Here is a 26,958-nt window from a genome sequence, read left to right on the forward strand (position 1 = left end):
CCCAAGAAGGTAATTTTGGAAACTGTCCACCCAAAACTGTGCACCACAGTCATTTATAAATAGAAATTATGCATAATGGTCACTTTTCTGACCATTGCCAGGTCTGTAGATATTACCAGAAGTAAGTGAGGGAATGCTCTAATGGTTGTTGTCAGTTCAGGGTGTGGTTACATTTTTAAGCATACAGGGTGGGTGAAGAAAAAGCCTTTTTATTTTATTTACAAATTTACATATACACCTTAATTCTCATTTTAGGGCAAAATGCAACAAGTCAGATGGGGACTGGAAGTTACTATAGCCAGAGCCAGACTTTCTATGGCCAGCATATGGCTCCAAACCCTAAACCAACCAGCAAGTTTTTCCAGTGCAAGTTCTGTGTGCGTTACTTCCGTTCCAAAAACCTCCTCATAGAGCACACACGGAAGGTTCATGGAGCGCAGGCTGGGGGGAGCTCAGTGGGGCCACCAGCTTCTAGTTCCCTAAATTACAACATCATGATGCATGAAGGGTTTGGTAAAGTTTTCAGTTGCCAGTTCTGCACCTACAAGTCACCCAGGCGTGCGAGGATTATTAAGCACCAGAAAATGTATCACAAAAACAACCTGAAAGAGAGTTCAGCTCCTGCTGCTGCTGCTGCTGCTGCTGTGTCTGAATCAACGTCTGCTTCTGTGCCAGTGCAGGAACCCTGCAAGGAGCTGCCGGCAGAGGTGGTGGAGCGGAGCATTTTGGAGTCGATGGTCAAGCCCCTGACCAAGTCTAGGGGCAACTTTTGCTGTGAGTGGTGCAGCTACCAGACACCTCGGAGGGAGCGCTGGTGTGACCACATGATGAAGAAGCACCGCAGCATGGTGAAAATCCTGTCGAGCCTGAGGCAGCAGCAGGATGGAACCAGCGCACCTGAGGTGCAGAGTAAGAGTGCCCAGAGTGCCTCTCCAAACTCGAATTACATGTCCATGAACACAACAGGACGTGAGATGTCGAGTGCTAATGTCTCAAACTTCAGGGGATCTATGGGCAATTCACTTATCAGGCCCAACTCTTCTACATCTTCAAAGTTTTCTTCTGTGTCTTACCCTCAAATGAAGCCTAAGTCACCTCACAACTCGGGCATGGTTAATTTGTCTGACAGATCCCGCTATGGAATTGCTGATATGACGAATTCTTCTGCTGACCTGGAAACAAGCAGTATGCTAAATGACTCCAGCTCAGATGAAGAGCTAAATGAAATGGACAGCGAGAATGGCTTAAACTCCATGGATCACCAGACCTCAGGAATGTCTGCAGAGCAGCTGATGGGATCTGATGGCAACAAACTATTGGAAACAAAGGGAATTCCCTTCAGAAGATACATGAACAGGTTCCAGTGTCCTTTCTGCCCCTTCCTGACGATGCACCGCCGAAGTATTTCCCGTCACATCGAGAACATCCACCTGTCTGGGAAGACGGCCGTGTACAAGTGCGACGAGTGCCCCTTCACCTGCAAGAGCTCTCTGAAGCTCGGCGCCCACAAGCAGTGCCACACAGGAACAGCATCCGACTGGGACACCATGAACTCCCAGGCTGAGAGCATCGCCTCGTCCCTGAACGACAGCGCGGTGTCCTACGAGAGCGGGAATATCAACGGCAGGAAGTCAGCTGGGATGATGGAACCCGTGCAGCCGCCGCCGCCGCAGCCGCAGCCGCAGCCGCAGCCGCAGCAGCAGCAGCAGCAATCCCCCCAGCCCCATTCACAGCATCCATACAAGTGCACGTTGTGCAACTATTCCACCACCACTTTGAAAGGCCTCAGAGTTCATCAGCAGCACAAGCATTCCTTCTGTGACAACTTGCCAAAATACGATGGTCCGCCGTCAAACGCGCCGCAGGAGAGCGAGGCAGATGCTCACCCCTCTGCCAGCACGGTGAAGAAGAGCCAGACCTCCATCCTTGGGCTCTCGTCTAAAAATAACTTTGTTGCAAAAGCCCCTAGGAAGGTCTCAAATGACTTCCCTTTAGATCTCTCTCCCGTGAAAAAGAGAACTAGAATTGACGAAATAGCGAGCAACCTGCAGAGCAAGATCAGCCAAAACAAACAGCAGGAGGATGCTGTGATTAACGTAGAGGATGACGAGGAAGAGGAGGAGGACAATGAGGTGGAGATAGAAGTGGAGTTAGACAGAGAGGAAGAGCAAACAGAGCCAATGATAGAGGTTTCCAGTTCTTACGCATCCCAGCAAATGTGGGGCAGAGAGGCTAATGATTCCCAGAAGGAGGCGAGCTTCAGGAGCATGCAGCACGACTACAATTCCACCAACGGGGCGGAGATTGAGCTCACTCTGTCTGAGGATGAGGAGGACTACTACTCTGCTGTCAGCATGAAGGACCATCAGAGCCCTAATGCCTCTGTTCTGGGCAGCCAGTCCAACATGTACGGTACCGACCAGAACAACGAGAATTCAGAGTTCAGTGACTCCGGCAGGCTTTACTATTGTAAACACTGTGATTTCAGCAACAAATCTGCCAGGAGTGTTAGCACCCACTACCAGCGAATGCATCCCTACATCAAATTCAGCTTTAGGTACATCCTGGATCCCAATGATCACAGTGCAGTGTACCGGTGCCTCGAGTGCTACATTGACTACACAAATTTTGAGGACCTGCAGCAGCATTATGGGGAGCATCATCCTGAAGCTATGAATGTACTGAACTTTGATCATTCTGATCTGATCTACCGCTGCCGCTTCTGCTCTTACACGAGCCCAAATGTTAGAAGCCTGATGCCGCATTACCAAAGAATGCATCCCACAGTGAAAATTAACAATGCAATGATATTTTCAAGCTACGTTGTTGAGCAGCAAGAAGGGCTGAACACAGAGTCTCAGACACTCAGAGAGATCTTGAATTCTGCTCCAAAAACTATGGCAACCTCCACCCCCGTGGCTCGCGGGACTGGTGTGCCAGCTGGTTTTAACAAAAGTGCCACCAAGAGTTTCAGTCCTGAATGTGAAAATCAGAAGGAACCTTCAGTCAACACTGTGGTTGTTTATGACTGTGACGTGTGTTCATTTGCAAGCCCTAACATGCATTCAGTTTTGGTGCACTACCAGAAGAAGCACCCCGAAGAAAAGGCCTCATATTTCAGGATCCAGAAGACCATGCGCGTAGTCTCTGTTGACAGGGGCTCTGCCCTCGCCCAAATGTCGTTTGAGCTGGGCGCTCCCATCTCCCCGAAACTCTCCAACTTGGCCTCTCAGCCTCCAGCACCCCCGCCACCGCCCCCAGACCTCTCCACTGAGCTCTACTACTGCAAGCACTGCTCCTACAGCAACCGCTCCGTCGTGGGCGTGCTCGTCCACTACCAGAAGAGGCACCCGGAGATCAAGGTCACGGCCAAGTACATCAGGCAGGCCCCGCCGACCGCAGCCATGATGAGGGCGGGGGAGCTGCCCCCCGGCATCCAGAGGCCGCCGGTGTCCATGCAGCAGCTGGGCCGCGGCGGGGCCGAGAGCTCGGTGAGCCCACCGGAGAACGAGATGTTCTTCTGCCAGCACTGCGACTACGGGAACCGGACGGTCAAGGGCGTGCTCATCCACTACCAGAAGAAGCACCGCGACTTCAAGGCCAACGCGGACGTGATCAGGCAGCACACGGCCACCATCAGGAGCCTCTGCGACCGCGGGCAGAAGAAGTCGGCCGGCAGCCTGCCCGCCCACGCCTCCGGCAGCGAGCGCGACAAGTCCAAGCTGAGAGCCCTCAAGTGCAGGCAGTGCAGCTACACCTCCCCTTACTTCTATGCACTGAGGAAGCACATCAAGAAGGACCACCCCAATCTGAAGGCCACGGTGACATCCATACTGAGGTGGGCGTTTCTGGACGGCTTGATAGAAGCTGGTTATCACTGTGAATGGTGCATTTATTCACACACAGAGCCGAGTGGCTTGCTTGTGCATTACCAAAGGAGGCATCCCGAGCATTATGTTGATTATACCTACATGGCAACCAAGCTCTGGGCAGGTCCCGATCCTTCCCCTCCTGCCCTAGTGATGCCAACAGAGATGAAGACCTATAAATGCAGAGACTGCATTTTTGAAGCATCTTCTATTTGGGATATTACCAATCACTACCAAGCATTTCACCCTTGGGCCATGAATGGGGATGAATCTGTGTTGTTAGATATCATTAAGGAGAAAGATACTGCTGAGAAAACCATGCCACAGCCTGATGAAGGTGGGGTCAGGATGGAATCTGAAGACCAGATAGCAGCACCACAGATGGATCAGGATGCAGAGTGTGCAGAGGATCCCAGCCTTTCCCATGAAAAAACTGTGCAGCTGGCTTCCGCAAACCCTGCCATCTCCTCCACTCCATACCAGTGTACAGTGTGCCAGTCTGAGTACAACAACCTGCATGGCCTCCTGACACATTATGGCAAAAAGCATCCTGGCATGAAAGTGAAGGCAGCAGACTTTGCTCAGGACATAGACATTAACCCGGGGGCTGTGTACAAGTGCAGGCACTGCCCCTACATTAACACACGTATTCATGGCGTCCTCACACACTACCAGAAGCGGCACCCGTCAGTAAAAGTCACTGCTGAAGACTTTGTGCATGACGTGGAGCAGTCGACTGACATAGCTCAGAACGACGTGGAAGAGACAAGCAGGATTTTCAAGCAGGGCTATGGTGCTTACCGCTGCAAACTCTGCCCCTACACCCACGGAACCCTTGAGAAGCTGAAAATCCACTATGAGAAGTACCACAATCAACCCGAGTTCGATGTTTTTGCCCAGTCACCACCGAAGGTGTCTGCCTCAGTGGAGCCAGACATGGTGACGGAAATCAAGGCCTCCCCAGAAATTGCTGCTGAGGATGTTGGAGAGGTGTCCATGCCGGCGCCTCATTTCTCTAGTTCTCACTTAGTGTCTCACACAGTTTTCCGGTGTCAGCTCTGTAAATATTTCTGCTCCACCCGGAAGGGGATAGCAAGACACTACCGCATCAAACACAACAACGTCCGGGCGCAGCCGGAGGGCAAGAACAACCTCTTCAAGTGTGCTCTGTGCTCCTACACCAACCCCATCCGCAAAGGGCTCGCGGCACACTACCAGAAAAGACATGACATTGATGCTTACTACACTCACTGCCTGGCAGCCTCCAGGACAGTAAGCGACAAACCCAATAAAGTGATCATTCCATCTCCTCCCAAGGACGACACTCCTCAGCTCAGCGAGGAGCTGAGGAGGGCTGTGGAGAAGAAGAAGTGCTCGCTCTGCTCCTTCCAGTCCTTCAGCAAGAAGGGCATCGTGTCCCACTACATGAAGCGTCACCCTGGTGTTTTCCCTAAGAAGCAGCACGCCAGCAAGCTGGGGGGATATTTCACTGCCGTGTATGCTGACGAGCACGAAAAACCAGCGCCAGCCGAGGAGAGGAACGACTTTGAAAAGCCTGAGGTGGAGGCTGAGGCTCAGGAAATCGAGTGGCTTCCCTTCAGGTGCATCAAATGCTTCAAGCTGTCCTTCAGCACGGCAGAGCTGCTGTGCATGCATTACACTGACCACCACAGCAAGGATCTGAAGAGGGACTTTTCCATACTTGGAAGCGGCACCCGCTCTCAGAGCCCTGTCTACCAGTGCAAGCACTGTGATACGAAATTGCATAGCACGGCAGAGCTGACTGCACACTTGAATGGTCACAATGAGGAATTCCAGAAACGTGCCAAACGTCAGGAGAGGAGGAAGCAGCTTTTGAGCAAGCAGAAATATGCAGATGGTGCTTTTGCAGATTTCAAACAAGAGAGGGTAAGGATTTGTGTGTCTGGTCTCTTTCTCTGCCCCCTGCTCCCCACCAGGGAGCCCACCAATGCCCACTTGCATGTTCTCTTTGACAGCCAAGTGACCACAGGCTAATGAATGACTCAGAGTGCCAGTGAGCTCCATAAGTCAATTACACATCCTGCTTTAATTTCCTCATCCATCCTCCCTTAGGTTCTGTAGGAAACCTTGTTCCTTCCTACCGCTTCCTTCAGTATTTTCTCTATCTTCTTTCCTCCCTCCCACACTTCTGGAGGGCCATCTGTGTCTGACAGTCGCTTGTTCTTTTGTGGCAAGGCTGCCATGTACTTTGTCACAGATTCTCTACAAAATGTCCCATCCCCTTCTTCCATGTCCCTCTGAATAACACATCAGTTTTCTTCTCAACCTTCTCTCTCTCAGTCCTTTCTCTCATTCAGCACTCAGGACTAGCATGACACGGATCTGCCTGGTGACAGGAGCTTTGGGCAGGTGCCTCACAAGGAGAGGAACAAATTGTTTCTCCCTTTCTTGCCCACTTACCCCCTTCCTTCTGCTTCAGTTTGAAAAAAAAAATGCACTTGCGCAGGAAAAGCTTTGCACAGAAGTTGGGGAAGTTCTGGGGTCCTGGAGGAGGAGGAGGAGGAGGCACAGGTTTCAGGCCAAACCAGAATGGTCTTCTAGAGGACCACTGTTAGCCATAAACTGAATGTTTCCTCTGCACAGATGTCTTGTGCACTTACTTTGTAGGAATTAACGATCTCAGCAGAAACTGAGCTTGCAGTTCTGCAGGACTGGACATCAAGTGTAGCATCAGGTCTAAAGTCTGGTCCATGCTCAGGTGACAAAACCTGCTTCAGTGGTTTATGCTTGTGTGCTCAAACAGGCCTTTGGACACTTGGAAGACGTTTCAAAACTCAAGGAGAGGAAGGTGGTTGGCTACAAGTGCAAGTTTTGCGTGGAAGTCCATCCAACACTTCGAGCCATCTGTAATCACCTCCGCAAGCATGTCCAGTACGGGAATGTCTCTTCTGTGTCGGCCACTGTGAAGGTAAGAATTCCTGAAAGGTGACTGAAAGTGGCTGAAACTACTTGCATTGTTTAAAATAAAGGCCTCGTAGATAACCTGTGGAGGGCTCTTGTGAAGCTGAATGGGTTTTGAACTGGGCATTCCGGTTCAGCGTGATGTTTTAATCTAACACTAAGTTTCTGAAGTGCATTTGGTTCATTTCAAGATGTTTTAACTTTTTCTCACTCTCGATCCAGGGGCACGAAGACTCTTTATTTCTCATTTCTTCTCAGCCACAAAGGAGTTTGTGTCGTTGATGACCATAAGATGGTTTATGAGTGGGAAACTTTATCTCAGCTACTTTGTGGGCTACATTTCTACTTAAGCTCAAAAAGAGTTGTTTGTTTCCTTTTTTTTTTTTTCTGTATGTATATGATTTTTATTTTAGGAAGAGGAAGTGTGCACAAACAAATGTGTGAAGCTGCTTGTGGTGCACCTTTCCGCATGGAATTTGCACGCTGGCTCCAAACAAAACATTCAGTGGCCAGCTGAGCCAGTGATCCCCTCCAGGTGAATAGGTGCAAACACGTTGTTCCTTTCTCCCTGTGGAAAGGGGTGCCTCCTATGACATCTCCAAGGACACGTGGTGTTCCAAAGTCTGGTTTCCAGGATATTTTTTGGCAGGGGAAGTGAAAGTGAAGCAAGGCTGTGGGAGCTGGATCTTGTCAGAGGCTCCTGCTGCATGAGTGACAGGCCTTTTTTGGTGACATAATCTGCTTTTTGTGATGAAACCCTGTCCTCCACAGCATAACTCTCCCCACCTAAGAGAGCTTTCATTGCACTACCACTGACCTTTCCTTACCTCCTCACCTGGCACTCCTGACAGATTCAGATGCTTTTCTCCTGAGAGTCCTTTCCCTCTCCTCCTCACTTCTCAAGTGATGCTTGTGTAGGGTCAGTGCTTTCTTTTGAGTAAATAAAATCTTGCATCAGGGAACAAAAGCTGATGAAAGGTACAGCCTAAAGAATGTGCTGGAAATGCCTCTTACAGGTTACTTAAGTAGCTGCACAAATGCATGCTCTGGTTAGAAATGGGAAAGGAAGGTTATGAAAGAGAGTTAAAAAAGGACTTTTTCTGTTTGCTCTATATTTTTGGAGGGTTCTAGGGTCTTAGTCTACCAGCTTGTTTCTTGAGAGTTTGATGCTGATGGACAAAGTCTACTGAAGAGTAGACAGCTGGACTAGTCTGCAGGGTAGCTAAAGCAAAATAAACTAAAATTAACTTATCTGTAACTTACTAATTATTTTCTGATCAAGTTTAGAAGATTCACACCAAGACCATGTCTTGGAAAGATAGGTTTCTTGGGTTTTTGCATGATCTGACACAAACTTGCTCAAGGAGTGAGACTTTTTTTTCATTTTAACATATGCATGCATGTATATAATAGATGTGATTACGTTTTTCTCTCCCAAGAATAGGTCATTTTTTTTTTCAGAAAGCCATTGATGTGGAGCTTGTGTAGGAACATGTTTAGAGAAATAATGCAGTGGGAAGCCTGGACATTCTGGTGAACACAGGGGAAAGACTGAGGGGCAGAAGGGAGAGAGAATTGATGGCTTTGGGGGGATATGTCTTTTTTAGCAGGAAGCTGAAGATCCTTCAAATACAACTTTGATGGAGGGTTTTGAGGGAGCCAAAGACCCTGGCATTGTGGAATTTACAGAAGCTGAATATGGAGCATCCCTGGAAGATGAAGCCAGGCCTGGGGGCTACCACTGCAGCCAGTGTGACCGGGTTTTGATGTCTATGCAGGGTCTGCGATCCCACGAGAGGAGTCACTTGGCTCTGGCCATGTTTGCCCGGGAAGACAAGTACAGCTGCCAGTATTGCTCCTTTGTCTCTGCTTTCAGGCACAAGTAAGTCGTGGCTTCTTTTTTTTTTTTTTGGGCTTATTTTTTTTCCCTTTTTAAAATTTTTTCCCCTTTTTTTTGGGTTTCCTAAAGAATTGCCAGCTGGCAGTGCTGGTTTGTGGGCTGGCACTGAGGGAGAGCTCGCCTGGCTTGGTGCTGAGCCACACTTTTCTCAACATGTGGTGTTTATGCATATTTTCCACTCTGCAAAGCCTTTGGCCATTATGGTGGGCTGTTTGTAAAAGATTGCACCTCTGTGTGTTCTTGAATTTGTGTTTCCCCTCTTTTTGTATGTTGGGGAGAAGCATGCAAGCCAAAGAATAAGGATTATTTCAGAATGCAAACAGTGCAGCCCACCACTTATGCCCACTTTTGTCAAATGCATGAGAATTAACAAGCCAAGAAAAGTTAATCTTACATATTTAAAAAACTTTTGTTGCATAGAGCTACTTTATTTGTACTTACTACAGTTTTTTGTGGGTCAAGTTTCCATTTCTAATGTTTAAACAGCGCCATAAATTTACCTTAAATGAGACTTTTTTTTTTCTTAATTATGGCATGCAATTTCAGTCAAATATTTCAAATTCATAACAGTGTGCTGAATGAGTGACTCCCTCATCCTGCCTTCCTTGTCTGATATACGATAATCATTAATAGTCACATTTCTTATCATCTGTTTCCCTGAGATTTTACTTAGCTTTAAGTTTGTTAGTTTTAAAAATTATTTTAATAATAAAAAATATATATGTCCCCCCCAAAAAATGGGATATGTGATACATTTTCCAATGGCACCCTGGACCTGATTCACAGGTCTGTGTTTCCTCTTAATTTCTGGGGAGAGAGCTGCTTGTTCACTGTTTTAACAAAAGGAGACAGATCCAGGCGCTCATTTGATGCAGCACCCTTAAATTTGGTGGTGATGTCACTGTTTTGCCATCAAATGCAGGTGGAAGAGAAGACATTTTTCAGTTCCTTGTGTTAAAAAGCAAAGTTTCTGCTGGTGTCACAGCATTGCAAATTCATGCCACAGCTGGAAAGGTCCAGAGGATTGAGCAGCCAAGGGTAGGAGAGGGATTTGGGGGAAGGATGCACTGCTGGGTGTATCCCACCCTGCTCTGGCAAGGCTGGCAGCTGAGGGGAGCCCCTGCAGCCTTGTTGTTTGCCTGGCAAACGTGCTTCAACAATCAGACTTTTGTTGGGTTTGGTGTCTAGTCACTCTTTTTTCCTGCTGAGGGTAAGTCATGTCCCAGAAGCTGCAGGATGGTTGCATCAAAAAGTGGTGGATGGCAGGGAAGAACTCACCACCTAACTTGATAATAGGTGTGGTCTCTCTTGTGGAAGTTGTTTGCTTCTTTTATTTTTGCTTCTGATGCAATTATTCCCCTGGGAGATTAAGTCGGCGAAGGAAACCAAGCCAAATGTTTAAACAGCCTACTATTCTCCCAAATCTGACCAAAACTTTAAAACCTCCTTTTGGAAGAGTGCAGCTGGCAAACTGTGTGGTTGTGAACACAGTTTTAATTACTGCCATGTTGAATACCTTAAGGTATATATATTTATAATAGCTTAATATGTATTACATACCTCTTTGGCAGTCTGCTTTAATTGTTAAGTAATCTCATTCCCTGGAGGCTATTTAAAACAAGTTTTGTTCTATGAAGTATTCACTGTGAGTCTTCAAAGCCTTACTCATTTAGGAGATGTTTTCTCCCATTTCTCTGGAAAAGCTCTGCATTTTGTCTTGTCCCAAACTCCATCCTGGACTTCTGCTAAGTTGGATTTGTATGAAGTGACCCTGAGAGGAGATACAAGTTCATTTTCTATTTTTTTTTTTTTGCTGTTATCAGATGTTTGAATACACAGGCTTCAGTGTTAGCTCTCGTAAACAGGGATTTTCTGGCTCAGGCTCCTGTCAGTGTGGGACTGAAGATCACGTGGAATCTTGTGTAGTGTGACAGGGCTGGAACAACTGCTATTTGAGCTACATGTTGATGCTCTGTAAAAGAGCAGGACAATTTAGGACAAATAAAAAGAACTACGCCTGAAATACATCTAGGGCTGAGGTGGGGGTGGAGGGCAGTTTTGGCAAATTGCAACTCCTGCAGTGTCTCTGCCCCGTTGTTGTTCCATCACTGCATGGGATGACTCAAGCTAAGACCAGATCACAAAGCATAAACGTGTCCAAGGTAGAGGCTGTGCTGGAAATATTTACAGCTTGGGCTCAGACTACCTGCCTGCCACCCAGAGACAGTGAATTCATGTCTGTCAGCCACAGCACAGGAACTGCAGAGCTCTGCAGGATTCACTCAGTTAGAATGAATTTGATCTTCTGTTAGAAAATGTGGGAAGCGTCCTTTTTTCTCCTCCAAACTTTACTGAGCTGCTAGGACAAATTGTGTCGAGAGCAGTTTTTGATCACTTCACAGTATTCAGGCTCTTGGTACTTCCATTTTCCCTGAAGAAAGTAGAGGGCTGGTCTTTGCCACCCCTTCTTCTCCTGCTGAGCTTCATGTAGAATCTCCTACACTGCTGCTTCTGAAAGTCTGCTGCCTTTTAATCCTGGAACTCATCAACTGTAGCCTGCTGGCACCCTCCCTAGAGCAGGATCTCTAATCTGCTTTTGCTGCTGTAACCAAAAGAAGGCTTCCTCAGTAAAGCTGGTCAACAAAATTTTTTTTTTTTTTTTTTTTACTCTTGATCACCAGGACAAGAGGGGACATATCTATTTTCACAAAAATGTTTGGCGGGAGAAAAATTGTGTAATGATAATTCAATAAGAAAATAATTTCTTGCCTGTTTCATGTTTCTTCAGCTGGTCCTCTCAGTCTGGTTCATGCAGAACTTAATTTACACTAATCTTGCCCTATAAGTTTATTTAGGTGGCCTGCTCTCTGTTTATACAGAATTGGTGTCAGCTCTGCTCCTTTCCTTGACACTAGATTCATGCAGGCAGACCTGTTGAATTTGTTGCAGAGAGAGTGTGAGAAAGGACCCTTACTTGCTCTGCTGTTGCTGTAAAGTGCTTTGCTTTGCCTCTGAAGGCACAGCTGAAACAATTGACCCTTTTCTGTCTTCTTTTTTTGTCTCTCCTCAAGCCTGGACCGCCACATGCAGACCCACCACGGGCACCACAAGCCGTTCCGCTGCAAGCTCTGCCCCTTCAAGTCCTCCTACAACAGCCGCCTGAAAACCCATATCCTCAAGGCTCACGCTGGTAAGTCCTTCCCTCTCAGTCTTGCAGCTGAAATGGCCCAGTGTGTTCTTGTGGCTGATGGCAGATGCTGGGTTGAGCCCACGTGTTTTGTCACCAGAACTGGGTAAGGTTCTCCCAAAGGCCGCGTTTGCGGCTGGGCAGCCGATGGGATCTGTTGGGCTAAGTGGGGGCTTGGGTAATGGGAAAGGCAAGGATTTAAAGTGATGTGTACTGCAAGAACTTTTTTCTTCTCCTTTGTCTCACATGAATGGTATTTTTTTCCTTATCTCTGCTTTTCTCCAAGTGGATTTCATCACTTATACCATAGATGCCATAACGAAATTGGCAGTGAGCATTGCTCTGCTCTTTGCATTTTTGTTTGTGCTTTAGGTGACTCTGGGGAAAAGACTGTGAACAGCACCTTGGTTTTTGGTAGAGCCTTATGCTGGCTTTCCTTTTCCTTTTAAAACCAAACCCTGCAAAAACTGGGAGTCAGGTGTGTGTGCAACAGACTGAGAATGTCAAAATCCATGTTACCAAACGTGGAGATTTGTCTTGTAAATCTCTGTATTTCAGTATGGAATCCATACCAGCAAGCGAGCAAGACATGCTTCTGAGGAACAGGAATTGGGAAGGTGATATGTCACACAGAGTAGGTGTGATAGGTCACCTGAAATTGTGATTATTAAAAAGATGAGGATTTCCTCATCTTTATTCCTTGGCCATAGAGTCTTGGCACCGTCACACACATCCTGCATCAAAAGGTTATCTTTTGGTTTGCAATCCAAACATGCACTCTGGTGCAAATAATAGGATAGTGATCAGTCTGTAAACCTGAAAACCAACCCAGCTGTTTAAAAGTTGTGAGTTGAAACTCTTTGAACAGGAGTTTCTGATAAAAAGGATCCACAAGTATGTTCTTTTATGTTTTTTATTTGCTTACTCAAAGTCATATACACTGGGGTGGAGGAGGAAGGTGGAAAAATGGGGAGAAAAGGCATAAGAAATTTGTAGCTGTCTGCTGAACAACAAAAAAAATATTGTTGCCATTGATCCAAAGGAATTTTTCATCTACAGAAATATAGGAGGGACTGATGCTTGGTTACTTTGTTTCCTGGTTTTTTGGGGTTTTTTTTGGATTTCACAGAGCTTGTGCCAGTTTCTGTACTTGGATGTATAAAATAGACTAGCTCAACTTTTGCCACCTTCCTTTTGTATAGGAGGACCATGGCATTCTCTCCCTCCTAGGAAATCCAACTACAGCAGTTCCAGTTCACAGAATCCCACATCCTGTATGGAGGAGCCATGGTTCTTTATTTTCACCAACCATTAAGTAATGTTTTCTTCATGCTATTACACAGCTGGGCTCCTTGCTTGAACCTGCCAGATTTTTAGACCCAAAGTTACCATGCAACTAATATTTACTTCACACTTCTCTTCATGTAATTTGTTGATTTATTTATTAGGAATTCATGCTTCTGAGCTTTGTTTAGTGGACAGACACCCCTTGAAGGGCCATGTTTTGCATTCTACAAGAACACAATTTCATGGTTGCCTAGATAGTGCTTGCACAGTGGCTTGGGTAATAGGGTTTCCAAAGGCTTATAGATGTTTCTGCCTCAGTCCCATTTCTACCAAATGGATGGTCACGTCACAGAAAAGATGCTTGTATGTTTTTCAGTCAGAACTTTGCTTTGGTGTGTTTTGAGTCAGTCATTCAGAAATATGTATTACTGAACAAACAGGTCTGACTTCCTCAGACTCCCCAGTTTTTTAATGGCATGGTGGTTCACTGAATCTCTCTTATGTTCCCTTTTTTTTTTCAATTGTCAATCGTCTCATTACCCATTTATTCAGAATTTAAAACTTCGGTCCTCCTGAATTTTTTCTGAACTCTCCTGGATATCTTTAAAAGTCCATAAAATCCTGAATCCTGAAGTGTTTCACTCAGTCTGCCTCTCTGCCTCATTTTCTGGGTTTGGATCAAAATTCAGTGAACTACAAAATCCTTTCTTGTGTGACAGCTGGTACCAGTGTTTCTGGCATTTGTTTTTCATCCAGTGTGTGCCATCTCCTTTGGCATGGAGCAGAACAGTTTACAGTTACTCTAAACGGGCTCTCCGTTGTTTTCATCTGAACTTTTTCCCCTGTCCTTTAATTTTTAAATTTTTTTTTTTGCTTGTGTTTTTGAGGAATCCTTGTTACCAATTTCTTAATCAGCAATTACTCTGGAAATGCAGAAATGGGTGATTGTGACATAAAAGCATTGGTCCTGTTCAGTTTCTGTTTATTCTGGAACATAGTGCTTTGAGTGCATATCAAGTATTGAGACCCACTACATAAATGCTTACATTTATTTATTTGTAGGTGTATTAATATGATCACTTGGTGAGACACAAAACTAGCAGTCAAAAAAGTGCAGAAGACTTGTGTTCGGCCAGCCTGATTGCAGAGGAGAAGCCAAAACAGCTTTTCCTCTGCAATCAGGCACATCCTTTCATGTTTTTGGAAATGAATAGTGGGCATATTTATTAGTGTGTCTAGGCTGCTTGGTATGTAGTCATCCTTTATTTGCTTTAATGTCTTGTGGTGCTTTTAAGTTAATGGTTGGTGCACGTTGTCATCCAGGAATCTCTTACACTGACAAAGCCATGAAGGTCTATATCTGTATCCCACTGGTATCTTGTAACCTTGGAATATCTTTTGTCCTTAAATTATTGTGTTCCATTGAGCAACTCGTTGTGCGTGCCACTCAAGAAATGTTGTATTTCTGTTTGTAAAAAGGAAATATGTAACTCGTACAATGCACAGGTGAGGAATGTCGCTTGAAAAAACACACAGGGCAGTTTGTTGTTTCACTACTTCAGACTCTCCGAATGATCTGTTCTCTTTCAGATGCACCAAAAAAGGGCATTCTAAGAGTTTGTATTTTGTCCTGATGATTAGCATGGTTTTTCTGGAAGACAGGGGTGGGAGTTTTGTGGAGTATGGTTGCTAATCATTTCAGGTGTGCTTACTCTGAATGGCTGCAAACACGTGTGTTTTTACGTTCTCTTTTGGTTTACTTTTTTCTGGTGTGGGAAACAGTGCTGCTTGAGAACCTTCTTTGCTGGGTTTGTCAAGAGGTGGAAAACATTTTCTGCTTCATCCATTACCAAAACTCTCGTTCTTCTGTTGCTGTTCATGAATATTTTGCTCCTGTATTAGTTTTGGCACTTTATGTACAACTCATATGTGGCCAGTGTTACTCTTCTACATGGAAGTGGCACTTCCAAAACAATAACTTGGCACCTGTGTATAATATCACATTGTTTGTGTTGGGACGGTTTCACTTTGTGTTCCAATTGCCTCCATGCCTCCGTGCAAAACAAATCTTGTATCAGGATTTGTTTCCCCCTGTTTGCTGTCTCTATGGCTTGGAATGTATTCAAAATTAAATCCACTACTGTGCATTGCTTCTGTTCTTTCACTTCTTTTAGTGGTTTCTCATAACACACTTCCACACAGCCTGGTAGATACACCCTTTTGTCCTTGGCATTGCCATGTTCACCAGCCTTGACTTTGTTGCCACTTCTTTGAAGACTGATGCTGCCTAATGGCAGGTTTTTCATAAGGAAATCTGTAACCTTTCCCAAATGTAATTACACCACGCGCTTTTTATTTTTAATTTTTTTTCCCTTTTCTTTCTTTTTTTGTTTGTGGAGGGCCCTTTGTTGGAGTTTTGTAGTGTCCTTCTTGCTTCATTAATAATGACGCTGGATGTGCTGCATGCAGAAACAAACTTCACCATCTCTAGTTGCTGTGCTCCCAAACAAATTTGGAAGTGCCGTGGTTAAGTTGCTCCATTTTCATCCCAGAGTCTGTTCTCTTCCCATACCATGCAACACAGGCATGCTGAAAGTCTGGTCTCTGTTTTTCTTGACATCAGCCGCTGTACAAGGATCTGCAGTTGCCAGAAAGTGATACTTTGGTCCAAAGCAGGTGTCTATCTACACCCACAGACTCCAGACTGCTCCAACAGGGAGGCATGCATAGCTTGTTTCCTTTGGGATCAGTCTTTTCGCTGAAGAGTCCATGGGAATTTTACTGCCAAGTTCAGTAAGAGAAGTGTGAGGGCCCCATTTTGTTTCTTTTGTGAGCTGATGACTTGCCTGTATTTCGCTCACCCAGGTGAACATGCCTACAAATGTTCCTCCTGCTCATTTTCCACCATGACAATCAGCCAGCTGAAAGAGCACTCCTTGAAAGTGCATGGGAAAGCACTGACACTACCAAGACCCCGCATTGTCAACCTTGCAGCCTCACACGCCCACCACACCTCCAAGAACCACACTCCTGCTGAAGAAGTGGAGGACTCTAATGGTAAGAGGTGCCTCAGAGCAAGAATTTAATTGTCTAAGGTGCCGCTTAATATTTTTGTTGCCAACCAAATTGCAGCAGGCAGCTTTGCACCAAAAGCATCTTCGTATGGTCATTAAGAGGAAACCAGAAGTTGCATCAAAACCCAAGAGTTAAACGTGGTGTTGTAGGAAGTGATCTGCTTTAGGCCCTCACCAGTTCATGCTGCAATTATTTGTTCCCTCTGACTTTGGAACATGTCACTGCTGGCTTTGCTGGCAGGGATTTACATTGTAGAAAATATTTCAGACTCATAATTTCCATTCGTAGCCAGTGGGAAAGGGGTCTTCAAATTCCATCCATGCTCCTGATTTTCTTTTATATTCATAGAATCACAGAATTCATAGAACTCTTAGGTTTGGGTTGGAAGGGGCACCTTGATGATCATCTCCTTTCACACTCCTGCCATGGGCAGGGACGCTTTCCACTATCCCAGCTGCTCCATCCAACCTCTCCTTGGACTCTTCCAGGGATGGGGCAGCCACAGCTTTCCTGGGAAACCTCTGCCAGGGCCTCACCATCCTCACAGGGAACAGTTTTTTTCCTAATATCTAATCTCGTGAGTAGAGCACTCTGATGAAACCACATGATTAGGCTTAAAATGTGAACCAGTAACAGTAGGAGGAGTAATTCCTGTTGTTGTCTGTTGTACAGAGGACACCAAAAGTACCTTCAGACATTCAGCTGCAGGAAGGAGAACCTGAGCAGTGCTTCCTTTCCAGTGCTTCTTTTGAAAGCTGTTAATCCCCTGGTGCTGGAGGGGTGTGTAGAAGATGTTTGGAAAGCAGCAGAGGGAGGGACACTGTTTAAACAGAGAAAATAGAACAGGTAGTGTGGGGTATTCACAGCAAGTTTTAAGGTTTTTTAAGTAGTAGCTTATGAGGCATGTTTTGGTGTCACTTCCTACCAGTTAAGAGCTCTTTGGAAAAAAGAAAACCCAGCCTTAATTCCTGGATGGATTTCATTGACATGGAAGGAGAATATTTGCAGATGTTCAAAGAACTGGAATATATGGAAGGTGTGTTAGAAGAGGGGAAAATACTTTTTTTTTCCCACAGAGGCTTGAGTGGTTCTAGCTGCTAAACAGCAGGAATTTTGTTTTTTGCTGTTTTGCTTGGGATACTGGTGAAAAAAGAATGGGAGGTAGATATTATCTGCAATTGTTTTGTAGTATTTCTGGTCTCCTATTTTCTTTTCTTTCTCATCAGACAAAAAAATAACTTAAAAAAACCAAAAGTGAAATTAAAAGAGTGAAAGAAAAGAAGTTCAGAAAATGGCTGAAAGGAATTGAAAGAAGTAAATCAACAACATAAAAATACCTTCTTGAAGAAACAAAAAAAAAAAAAAGGCAAAATATTTTGTGATTTAGTAAGTCACTTTTTGGGTCAGAATGAGAATCTTAACAAGAGATTTTGACCAGCTGCTCCCAGACAACCTATTTGTCACTGGGTTGTCTGGAACAGTGCAACTACTGAGTTTTTTTCCTAATGCTGGCTTAAGCTAATCCAGCAAGCCGAGTACATCTTGAAATGTGTTCTACTGCTTTATTTTTTTTCTGCTTTTAAAATAAAATGCTCCACTACTGACTTAAGAAGTGGAGAATAATTTTCAGTGTCTATCCTAGCCTTTCTTGTGTGTTAGCAATCTTTTGTTATTGGTGTGTGGACAATCCTCAGTTTTGGGAAGGATGGCTCAGTTACTTTTTTAAAAATTTTGCTTATCCCAGGAGCTCAAACTCTTGATTAGTGGAGTTAAAATTCAGGATACCTGCTGTAGAGGATAATTTTGCAGCCTTTAAGAGCTCTTCCTAGAAATAGTTAAAACGATGACTCTGTTAACAACATCATTTCATTGGGCTGACTTTCTTACCTAGACCTGTATTACAACCTGAGACCAAGGCCAAATTTGTCCCAATTAGCTAGATCATCTTTAAATGGGGTTAATGGTTAAGTCACTTTGACAATAATAGAAGCCACCCACTGGGGAGCTCATCAGACAAGTACAGGTGTTACAATAATAGTGTTAGCATTTTCAGCATTGCTTGAGGAAGGAATAGCCTGCTTTAAGTAGTTTTTCCACATTGTACAGTCGGCTGCAGATCAGGTTAATGGTGGCTGCTCTTGTCGCATCGCATGGTTTTTTTGGGTTTTTAGAAGGCAATAAATCATTGCCTGCGTGGCCCGGGTGGTGTGCAAGACCAGGTGAAATAACTGGTCCCAATAACAGGAAATGCAGGCGCTGTTGTGCCCAGCTGGAGCATTAGGAAGGGCTCACGTGGCGTGGAGTAGGTGGATTTTGTCTGTTGGTGTCTGTGAAAAACCCGCGGTGTGAACCGCGATCAAAGCTAATGCACCAGGGAGGCAGCCCTGAACCTGGGCTGGGGTGAGAGGCAGGCAAAAGGCTGCATCCCATTGTCAGGGAGCTTGTTTTGTGGGTTGATGGGCGTGCAGCAGGCTTGTGTCATTGAAGTGGTTGCAGAAAGGAGCTGCTCCTGCCTGTGGATTAATGCTGTGGTTGGAGTAGGAAATACGGCAGGGTGGTTTTGGGGAGATTTGGGGAGCTGGCAGGACTCATCTTGTCGGCTGTTGAGCTCTGTAAAAGTGTGGGAGAGGGAGAAGGGTACTGAATTGTAACAGCAAAGTGCATGAATAGAGCTGCTCTGCAGCAGCAACCCAGTGGAGCTTCTGTGATGCTTCTTTTCCCTGCAAAAATTGTTCCCTGACGGGCCTTTCTTGGAACGTTCCTTTTGTTCTTTTGGATCCATCCATGCATTAAAAGAGGTGAATGCACTCAGATTTCTGTGGCTCATCTCTTTCAGTTCTGTGTTGGCAGCAGCAGATCTAATCTGAAGTACTCAGCTGCACATCCCAGAGGTGTTTTGGGGTGCCTGGTGGGCTTTTCATGGAACTGGAGCTGAAGTGGAGTAGGTGCTGAACATTTTGGGTAGACCCATCCTTGCCAACTGTAATTCTGGTGACAGCTGTCATTAGAAAGCACAACAACCTCTTAATTCCAATTAATAACAATCATTCAGAGCGTGTGTGCTTCTCTCAGGGCAGTGGTGTAAGAAGGTGATGGTGTCACTCTTGATGAGTCAGCAGAGAAAGTTTTTTTTACAGATGCATCATTCGAAGATCCTGCCTTTTTTATCCTACCCCTCTTTGCCTGCTGGGCAATATTTTAATATGTAAAGAACCTGCTTTCACTGTATCCTCTTCTAACCAGAAGTAAAGCACTCTGTGGTTTTATTTGGGGGGGTGTGGAGTGATGGTATTTTGGTTTGTGGGTGTTCTTCTTAAAACAGTCATTAAAAAAAAATCCTAGAAAATACTGTTCATGAGTGCTATTTTTCTAGTTTTCATAGTATAGGGGCACTGAATGGTTTGTAGTGTCCATCTCTTGTTGACACAATGAGGTTGCCATTGTAAAATGTTCTTTTACTCTCCTGATAGTTCACAGGTGTTTTTTGTCTCGCAAGAAGGAAATGGTGGGGGGTTTGCTATATATATTTGCATGAGAGTTTGGCTTGTTTGTTTGAATTCACTTATTTTAAATTTACACTAAAATGTTCCTGAACAGTTCTGAGATCATGAGCAGCAAAAGTTAATTTTAAATGGAACTACAACAAACTGGGGACTGGATGAATCTCCTCACAAGATCTGCTTCCATGTTCTTTCAGCTTTAGTGAGAATAAGAGCTTCTATTTGTGTTAATCCCTGGTCAGAATAGGGTTTTTTGGGGTTTATTTTGATGGTGGTGTCATCCTGTGGGGCTGTGTGTGTCACAGGTAAGTGTTCCCAGCTCTGCTCCTGTTGAGGGCAAGGCAATGGAAACGGAAAAAAAAAAAGTTAAATAACAATCTGCATTTCCAAGGCACCACGCTGGAATGCTCCCATCCCTTTCCATAAGAAAGAGCTGCAAAGACACGGAGCAGACACACAAAAATTGTGTGTCTGAGTGTGAGAAAACACGGCACAGCAGCAGGAGCTGTGTGCAGGGGGATCATCAGCTGAGGGCAGAGCACGTGGCCACAGACTCTGCCTGTGTGAGCGGTGCTGTAAATGTGTTTTTGTGGTCAGGGGCTGGTGATCTGCTCTCCTCTCACAAACTGCAGAGAGACACACAAGCTCAGCCCCTTGCCACAGAGTCTGTAAAGCAGAGTGGCTTAACAGAGTTGATGAGCAGCTTCATGTTGTGCCTTCTTGAGAGCATGTGAAATACCTGTCCTAAATTGCCCTGGATGCTGTTACTGATTTTTGGAGTAGCCCTTTATTTTATTTTTTTTTTTAATAACCCCTTTGGCCTAGCCATGTTGTAGAGCAAAGCACTGCTCTTTATTCACATGGCTGGCAGATTTGGAGCCTCGTAAATTTCCTTGTGTCATGACTGTGTCCAGTAATTCAAAATTACAGCTTTTTAAAATTTTAGTGTTTAAGAATACTGAATTGTCAAAATAAAGCAGCAAAGTGCCAGGCTAAACAGACCTGGATGTGGTTTCTAATGCCTCCTCAGTCATGCTGCTGTGGTTGTAAGACCATTTCTTTTTACTGGCCACCAGTTCTTGATCTATAGAAAGCAGCACACTATTTGTGTACCCTTGAAGCTCAATAATTATGCTTTTCACTGCTGTGCAAACCAAACAGGATTTGTCATTAATGCCAGCACAAGTCACAAAACACATGTAAGTAAGGTCAGAACTAGAAGATTTCTTGAGTCTCCCAGTACATGGTATGTCAACATCTTAATTAAATTTAATTAATTGCAACAGCAAATGCATTGAAAACTGCTAAGTGAAACATCCAGTGCCCTGTTCCAGGTTTTTTTTCCTGAACTTTACCCTTTGCCAGTGGAAAATAACTTTGCCTCATCTAGAGACTGAAATACAAATACATCTGCTTGCTTTGCCAGAGCTAGGCTGGGCACAAAACTGCTTGACTAAGTCTTGTTTCTTGGACTGTTGTTCCAGAACTGTAAGTCCCTTCCCATTTCTGTGCACTTTTCCAAAGCAGATAGTGCATAATCAGACTGTATGTCTTCTTCTGTGCTGCCTCACAGATGAACTCCTGAAGGGTGCAGAGGGCCTTTGGCAGGTTTTGCTAAAGCAATTTCAACTAATACCAGGATGAGGGGAGAACTATGGGCAGCAAGGCACCATTTCAGGAAAATCCACAAATCTGGTGCCAGTGAGTCATGATTCTGCCTTCCACCTTTTCAGAGGAGAGGCAGGCTTTCCATGTGGCCAGACATACTACCCTGATTTTTGTGTTCTCCAGTTTTGTTTTTTTGTTGTTGGTGTTGTTGAGTCTTTTAAATCCATATCATGGATTGTGGCTGGCTTGCTTATTTTTATTCACGTGCACTGTTACTCTTGATAAGGGATATTTTCCTAACCTTGCAGTCAGGGCAGAAAGTTCCTAAGACGGTCCCTTCCCCTTTGGTGCTGTTTCTCTGTTATTCTTGCTTGTGTGCCTTTGTGTTTTGTGGCTGCTGCTGTCTGGGGAAAATCACAATGGTCAGTCCTCACAGCCAGAAAACTTGGTATTAGAGCAGAATGTGTTTAGTTCTGGGTTTGGGGTTTTTTTGGGAGGAGTGCTTGGACAAAGACTCTTTTGAAGTTTCACTGCAGTGTGGCTGGAAGGGCAGGGAGCCAGCAGTGACTACAGGGCAAATTCAGGCAGAGCTTCAGCAGCTAATTGCTTTAATTGCCAGGTGAGATGGAAGGATTGCTTCCATGTTAAGGATGCAAGATGGTGATCTGCATACTGCAGTACAGAAGATGGTTTTGCTTTTGTAGTTACAGCTGGGCTGCAAAGAGCTGTCTGCTTGTTCTGCTTGTTCCCCTGCTTTTGTGCCCCACAGGGGTGATGCCTCATGCTCACAAGTATCAGATTAACCTGTGTTACCTGCAGGCTGCTTTTTTTTTTAATTTCCCCCAGCTGTGTTCCTTTTTTCTCTAACCTAAAGCAACCAAGTTCCTGCTTTCCCCTCAGACTTTGCTTTCTCTTTTTCCCACAGTGGCCACGCTGCCTCTTTTAAAAAACTTTTAAAACCCTGTGGTAATCGTTGGTGTGTTCTTGCTTCTTGTGGTCAGTGTTAAGCGAAATATCAGATGCTGGATCAGATAGGGCTTTCCTCCTCCATCAGGTTGGCAGGGGCTGGTGGAACAAGCACAGGGCTTGTTCACCTCCACTTTTACTGAACAAACCCCTCACTGTTCCAAGTTCCTGAGGCGCTGGGGGGATGACCTTGTTCTCTGAAGCTCGCTTCCACTGGGCTATAGTTGTTTGGCTTCTGGCCTTCTCCTGCAGCATGTTGAGAACTGTTTTGTGGCTGGTGGAACAGAGGGAGATGTCATTGGCTCTGCTGAGGGGAGTGTCAGCTTTTTTTTTTTTTTTTTCTTTTTTTTTTTTCTGGTGCTGTTTTTTTTGGTGCTTGAGCTGCATGGGCGAAGGCAAAGCTGAGATTGAGCAGGGCGCAGGCTGGAGCTCCTGCAGCTGGAGAAGGTTGGTGTCAGCCTTGTGTGGAGCTGGCCACCCTGCTCTGATGGCCCTGGAAGGCTTGCCTAGGCCTGGGAGAAGGCAAAATGTCTGGGCAGGTCAAGAAATTAATGAAGGAAGAAACATCTGGTGCAGAAAGAAGATAGCACCCATAGTGAAAGAAAGAAGCGTATCCTAACTCCCATTGTGAGTTGGGTTTGTTTTGTTTTGGTTTGGATTTTTTTCCTGAGGTTTTTGCTTTCTTTTGGCTCTGGTTTTCATATTCAGGATAAAGGACAAAGTGGTAGATGCAGATATCCTGTGTGTCTGGGGAATTTGTGATCACTCAACACAGAGAGAAAAGGATGCTGTTGGCATGAAAGGGGGTACAGGGTGTGACTTGACCACGGGTGGTGTGCAAGAGGGCATTTCTGCACAGCATCATACCCACATATCACAGCCTTCTCTGTCAGCCTCACTGATATCCTCCCTGTCACCTGAGACTCCACTTGATCCCATTGATTTAAAACATGCTGGAGGGATTTGGTGCTTGGCAGGGAGGTAAAACTTCTTTGCTCATTTTAGCTCTGTTGAAATGGATGTGTGTTATCATCACCGTTGACAGCCCAAGATTTGACATTTAAGTAGCTGGTTTTATTTCTTCTTTAAGGAACATTGTTACTACAAGTGCTTGAAAACACTGCCCGGAGTGTTCTGAGCTCAGAGCTGGTGATAGAGATGAGGACTTTCTGTTGGCAATAAAAATAATGTCAAGGCGTGTGCTGGGGGTCTCCAGAACAAATTACACAAGTTCAGGTTCCTGAGCTCTGTGGTTGGAATGAAACCTTGGTACCCACATACTGCCACTGTAATTTTAGGGCCAGTTTTAAAGCAGAATGCCAATAAGTATCACTTGATAAATTTATTTCTACCCCCTCCTCCATTTCAAGCTTTTTTTTTTTTTTATTCATACAAACTCTATTTGTATGAATAAAAATGTGTAGAGGATCATACAGGGAAGGAAATGTGAAAATTACCTGATGAATTGCCCTTAAAAATGAGAATGAAATATTGGAACACAATAGCAGGAGGATCAAATGGCTGCTGATGAAAAGTTGATTGGTAGATTATTGTCTTGAGTGAAGAATCAGTTGAAGTAGAACTTTGTAAATTCCAAAAAGAGCCTGTTACCAGTCAGCCCTTTTAGCAGATTGGTTTAATCAGGGTCTTGCTAAAGCTATTTCCAATTCTGTTTGTGCTCCCCTCTTTTTTAAATGCACTTCTATTTATGAAGTTTGAGTTTTGAGTTCAACAGAATAAGGAATAGCTAGACAGACTTTTTATTTTATGTGTTTTATGGAAATAGGTAAGATCATGGAGGTCCCAGTGTTTGACAAGTAGCAGGAATCCTGGTTTTAAGTGCAATCCTGTATTTAGGCAGTGGAATTTAATTCTGTTTGCAGTGAGAGGGTTTTGTGCAGCCTAAATGTGACCAGTAAGTGGCCAAGCCACCTAAAGAACAGGAAAGTTAGATTGAGTTGAGGGCCAGGAAAGAAATATTGTGGGGAGAAGAGATGAAAACAAGGGATGACTGGAAGTTATGGAGAGGCATTTCCAGAGCACTGAACTGGTCCTTCCAAATCACAGCATCAGCAGAGCAGGGTGGTGCCTGCCTTGAAAGCTCATGCAAATGGGAATTTCTGGTGGTGTTGAATACTCTGAAACAGAGGGGCATGGGGATCTCCTGGACTGATCTTTTTCTTCTTACAGAAATCTGTGGTATAACTTATTTCATTAATTATATTACCCCTCCATAGATCTTAATTAGCTCCTGCTACTTTCAAATACACCATCTTTTACAGACTGTTGTAGGCACTCTGGATCTCAACTATGAAACTCCAAAATTCTTGTACAGGCAGCAGGGTGAGAGTGTCTCTGTGGAAGTGATTCGGATGATAAAAATTATTATTTTCTTCTTAATAGGTGAAATTTATGTCCCTTGGAAGTTACTTGGGAATTATCACAAGAAGCCTCATAGCCTCAGTGCTGTCTCAGTCCCAGTCAGAGCTGTGGTATGCACACAAATTCAGAGGAAATTCAGAGTTACAGAGAAATATGGATGTAGCTTCTCTCACCTCCTCTGAATAAACAAGATTGCACAGTTCATGTGCCTTTCTCGTTGCTCTCTTCTGAGGCTTAGAAATACATGTAACATCTTTCTCACAAAAACTGGTCTCTCATGATCCAAGAAGTGGTCTTTAGAGATAATGCTGAAATAAATTCCACCAACAAGGTTTGGTTTTGTTTTGCATGGGTCTTTTTTTTTTTTTTTGGTTGGTGGTTGCTTCTATTGTTTTGGTTTGGACTTGATGTTGTTTCTTGTGGAGTTTTATTTTTGGGGTAGTAGTGGTGTATAAATTCATTGAATGGCTATTTTATTCCAGGGCTTTATTTCCTTTACTTTGTCTTTACTCTCTGCTTTTTACTTTGGGAGTGGGCAAGTGAGGGCACAAAACTTGTTTCTGTTATCTCTCACTCATAGCATTCTGGCAATGTAAAGGTTTTTAAGCAGAAATCAGAATTTAGGTAGAGGGCTGGGCTCACACTCTGTTTTTAAACATGCAGTGAGCAAGACTTGCACTGTCTGCTTCCCTGAGCTTCTTCATGAATGTTCAGTTGCATCTCTCTGAGTCTTAGTCTGTTCCATCTTCCCCTCCCTTCAGCTTAATTTATTGCCAGAACATTTCACCCTCCCACATACTCTTCCTTCCAGGTCAGTGCTGTGTGGCATAAAGTGAACAAATGTGTGCAGTCTTCACAATCTTTGTGTGGCACCCTGCTTTGCCACCTTCCCACTTTTCAAGCTGTTGCCATTCATGGCTATGTGCAATCCTGCCACTCAGTCAGCTGGTGGTTTTGAGTCCCGTTGAATTTTGGAAGGGATTGTGTTCCTAAATCTCCTAAATTCCGCCCTTACGCTTGTCTTAAGCATTTTAAAATAGCAATTTGCCTTATGTTGTTTGTTGGTGTTCTCTGGTGCAGCATTGCATCTTTACTTGGTTTCACAAATTTTTATCCAGAGGAGGCTGCTGCTTTTCTGAAATCCTTGGATTTTTTGCTTTTCGCAGAAATTTTCTTTTTATGAATGAATTTGGATAAAATTAAATAGCACTCAAAATATTTTCCTCTTAGTCTCTCTAGAACATTTCCTCACAGATCCAGAATGTCCTAGGCCTGTATTAATATTTAATTTCCTTATTTTCCCCCTCACAAAACGTTACTAAGTGCTTTCTTTTATTTATACATTCCCTTTGGGTTTTTTCCTTATCTCATGAGCCAAACATCTCTGTCCCCAATTTCACTGTTCTTACAAATCCTGGTCTCTTTTGACTGGTTGGTGTTTTCTGTGTGAATATACCAGGAGATCATGGTGTCTTCACTTTTATCTCCCAGTGACTCCTCCTGCTCCTTGAGCTGTTGAATTATTAAAATTCTGTAAAGTCAATAACGTCACTTTCCAGTGCACTCCAACAGCTGCTTTTCCTGAGCAGTGTTCCTCCCTCCACCCCTATCCATCACTGTGCAGGCATGAAAGTGTTTATATTACATGTGTCTGGCTCTGTCCACCCTAAAAGGGTAGAGCAGTGCTCTAATTTCCTCCCTCTAATAACTCCTTTTCCCTCTTGTTTCTCAGCTGTTGCTCGGTGTCTCTTGCTTAGACGTGTCCGGGTGAATTTCTGGCCTCTTGTTGTTGGGTTCAGGAGTCTTGTGGAAGCGTTTTGCTCTTCCATATGGTGTTCATTGATACCTCTGAAAATACCTAGAAACAACTGAAACATCACTGAATTTTTGTGTAAATTTATGTTTTCAGTTCACGATCCGAAACTGCATTTTTTTCACCTGGAAGGATCCCAAAGTTTTGTTTCAGTTTAGGTATCTCAAGCGTGTTGTATGCTACACAGGATCCAATGAAACTTTGGATTTTCATTTTCCTTCTGTGGTGGGTTTTCACTGTGTATTTTCTTTGTACATTTTTTCCCCACTGTGTGACCCTGGGGTATGCAAGGAATCAAGCTGAATTTTCATGACTGTGTTGCCTTGCTCTTTTGGCTGAGGTAGTAACTTTCAGATTTGTTGGCAGATTCATTTGTGCCAGTCTTTGGGACTGCACTCTGGATGAAGTTTTTGGGGTGACAGCATTCC

General features: G+C 44.4%; 1 protein-coding gene across 8 annotated transcripts in view; it reads left to right on the forward strand.

The window, feature by feature from the left end:
* The window catches only part of ZNF462 (zinc finger protein 462), a 91,928-nt gene that overhangs the window by 41,149 nt on the left and 23,821 nt on the right, over nt 1–26,958 (forward strand). For 5 of the 8 annotated variants that reach the window (XM_039699172.1, XM_039699169.1, XM_039699170.1 and 2 more), the window contains exons 3-7: nt 256–5,777; nt 6,655–6,819; nt 8,420–8,694; nt 11,784–11,902; nt 16,052–16,243. In XM_039699172.1, coding sequence (XP_039555106.1) covers nt 256–5,777; nt 6,655–6,819; nt 8,420–8,694; nt 11,784–11,902; nt 16,052–16,243 — 6,273 coding nt within the window. The remainder of the gene's footprint in view (nt 1–255; nt 5,778–6,654; nt 6,820–8,419; nt 8,695–11,783; nt 11,903–16,051; nt 16,244–26,958) is intronic. The other 3 variants (XM_039699174.1, XM_039699177.1, XM_039699175.1) reach the window with 3 other exon arrangements.

The sequence above is a fragment of the Passer montanus genome, unplaced genomic scaffold (genome assembly GCF_014805655.1).
Source record: "Passer montanus isolate IOZ18808 unplaced genomic scaffold, ASM1480565v1 scaffold130, whole genome shotgun sequence".
Classification (NCBI taxonomy): domain Eukaryota; kingdom Metazoa; phylum Chordata; class Aves; order Passeriformes; family Passeridae; genus Passer; species Passer montanus.